Source organism: Nerophis lumbriciformis, linkage group LG36 (assembly GCF_033978685.3).
Source record: "Nerophis lumbriciformis linkage group LG36, RoL_Nlum_v2.1, whole genome shotgun sequence".
Taxonomy (NCBI): domain Eukaryota; kingdom Metazoa; phylum Chordata; class Actinopteri; order Syngnathiformes; family Syngnathidae; genus Nerophis; species Nerophis lumbriciformis.
The window spans coordinates 21,043,008-21,045,000 of NC_084583.2; the positions used below are offsets into that span (position 1 = coordinate 21,043,008).

General features: G+C 38.3%; 1 protein-coding gene across 4 annotated transcripts in view; it reads left to right on the top strand.

Moving 5' to 3' along the window:
• Positions 1-484: 484 nt before the first annotated feature.
• The window catches only part of LOC133577097 (kinesin-like protein KIF3A), a 53,636-nt gene continuing 52,127 nt past the window's right edge, over positions 485-1,993 (top strand). For 3 of the 4 annotated variants that reach the window (XM_061930657.2, XM_061930658.2, XM_061930659.2), the window contains exons 1-2: positions 485-1,301; positions 1,378-1,429. In XM_061930657.2, coding sequence (XP_061786641.1) covers positions 1,089-1,301; positions 1,378-1,429 — 265 coding nt within the window. In that variant the 5' untranslated portion in view covers positions 485-1,088. Of the gene's footprint in view, positions 1,430-1,993 lie in introns of all 4 variants that reach the window. The other variant, XM_061930660.2, reaches the window with a different exon arrangement.

Consider the following 1,993-nt stretch of genomic DNA (forward strand, 5'->3'; position numbering starts at 1 on the left):
GCCCGGTACTGGTCCGTGGATCGATTGGTATCGGGCCGCACAAGAAATATATATATATATATATTTTTTTTTAAATTAAATCAACATAAAAAACACAAGATACACTTACAAGTAGTGCACCAACCCAAAAAAACTCTCCCCCCCTTTTGTTCTGGGCATTGAACATGAAGACTCTTCCTTCACTGTTCCGAGTGGCCATGAGAGTCTTGGCAGTGCCTGCCTCCAGTGCTCCAGTGGAGCGAGTTTTCAGCCATGGTGGCATCATACTACGCCCCCATCGTGCACAAATGACTGACAGACTCTTGGCTAATTTGGTCTTTTGCAAATGCAATGCAGCATAGGGCCCTGACATATAAAAAGTACAACTTTGTTGTTATGTTCACGTATATGTCATGTTTTTTCAATGTTAACACTTTTGTACAAATAAGTACATTTGCACTTTATTTTTCAATGTGTTTGTTCTGTAAAGGAATGAGTTAATGTTTAAAATGACTGGTTAATAGTGCTATTATAAAGTGCAATGTCAGCACAATTTTCTTTCCTGCAATTTAAAATGCACTTGTTTTAATAAATAAATACAGCGTTTGAAAAGCATACACAATCTGTGTTAATATATTAGTCTGTGGTTAAAAGGACTTGAAAGGACTCGAAACTCAAAATGCAGGACTTAGGACTTGACTTGAGACTTTCCAGTCTAGACTTTGGACTTGACTCGGGGCTTGCCTGTCTTGACTCGGGACTTGACTCGGACTTGAGGGCAAAGACTTGAGACTTACTTGTGACTTGCAAAACAATGACTTGGTCCCACCTCTGCCAATTAGACAGTCACACTCCCTGTCACTCACTAAATGTGCTCTATGCGGGAGCTCACTGCACCTCTGTGCAGAATGTTCCATCCTGAAAAATACAATTATGATAAATAAACTCCAGTCAAGCCAACTTCATTTATTCAAAACAGACACTACCTTGAGACAATTTAGCAGAACCATGCTGCTAACACTTATAGGACAACCAACTGGAGCCAAGACTCACACCATCCCAAAAAATCTTGACTGTTGATTATTTTCTTTAAGTAGTACCCCTTGTTGATGATATTTGCATTGGTTTTCATAGGCGATTGCAAAAGAAAAAGCATTTCTAGCATTAAATGTGTTTTACTAAACCCAGCTGTGACCTCTCTTGGTAAGCCTACTCCTCATCTCTTTGGTGAAAGTGTCATTAATAATGTAGCAGAGTGTAATGTAACCCAGAGATACATAGGACATAAGAACGAGATGGCGTCTTTGAGCGTGGAAGAAGCTGTGAGTATTAATATATATATATATATTTTCTTTTACAATATGACTGATTTTTCTCTGAACGTGTTTATTTCTGCAGGTGTTAAAGAGTGAAGCAGTGAAAGTGGGCATTGTACTAAATACAATCCCAGGTAAGGCGAATTACACAAAAGTAGTCTGTATGTACAAACCCCGTTTCCATATGAGTTGGGAAATTGTGTTAGATGTAAATATAAATGATTTGCAAATCATTTTCAACCCATATTCAGTTGAATATGCTACAAAGACATTTGATGTTCAAACTAATAAACATTTTTTTTTTTTTGCAAATAATCATTAACTTTAGAATTTGATGCCAGCAACATGTGACAAAGAAGTTGGGAAAGGTGGCAATAAATACTGATAAAGTTGAGGAATGCTTATCAAACACTTATTTGGAACATCCCACAGGTGTGCAGGCTAATTGGGAACAGGTGGGTGCCATGATTGTATTGTATAAAAACAGCTTCCCAAAAAATGCTCAGTCTTTCACAAGAAAGGATGGGGCGAGGTACACCCCTTTGTCCACAACTGCGTGAGCAAATAGTCAAACAGTTTAAGAACAACGTTTCTCAAAGTGCAATTGCAAGAAATTTAGGGATTTCAACATCTACGGTCCGTAACCAACATTGAATGACCGTGACCTTCGATTCCTCAGACGGCACTGTATCAAAAAC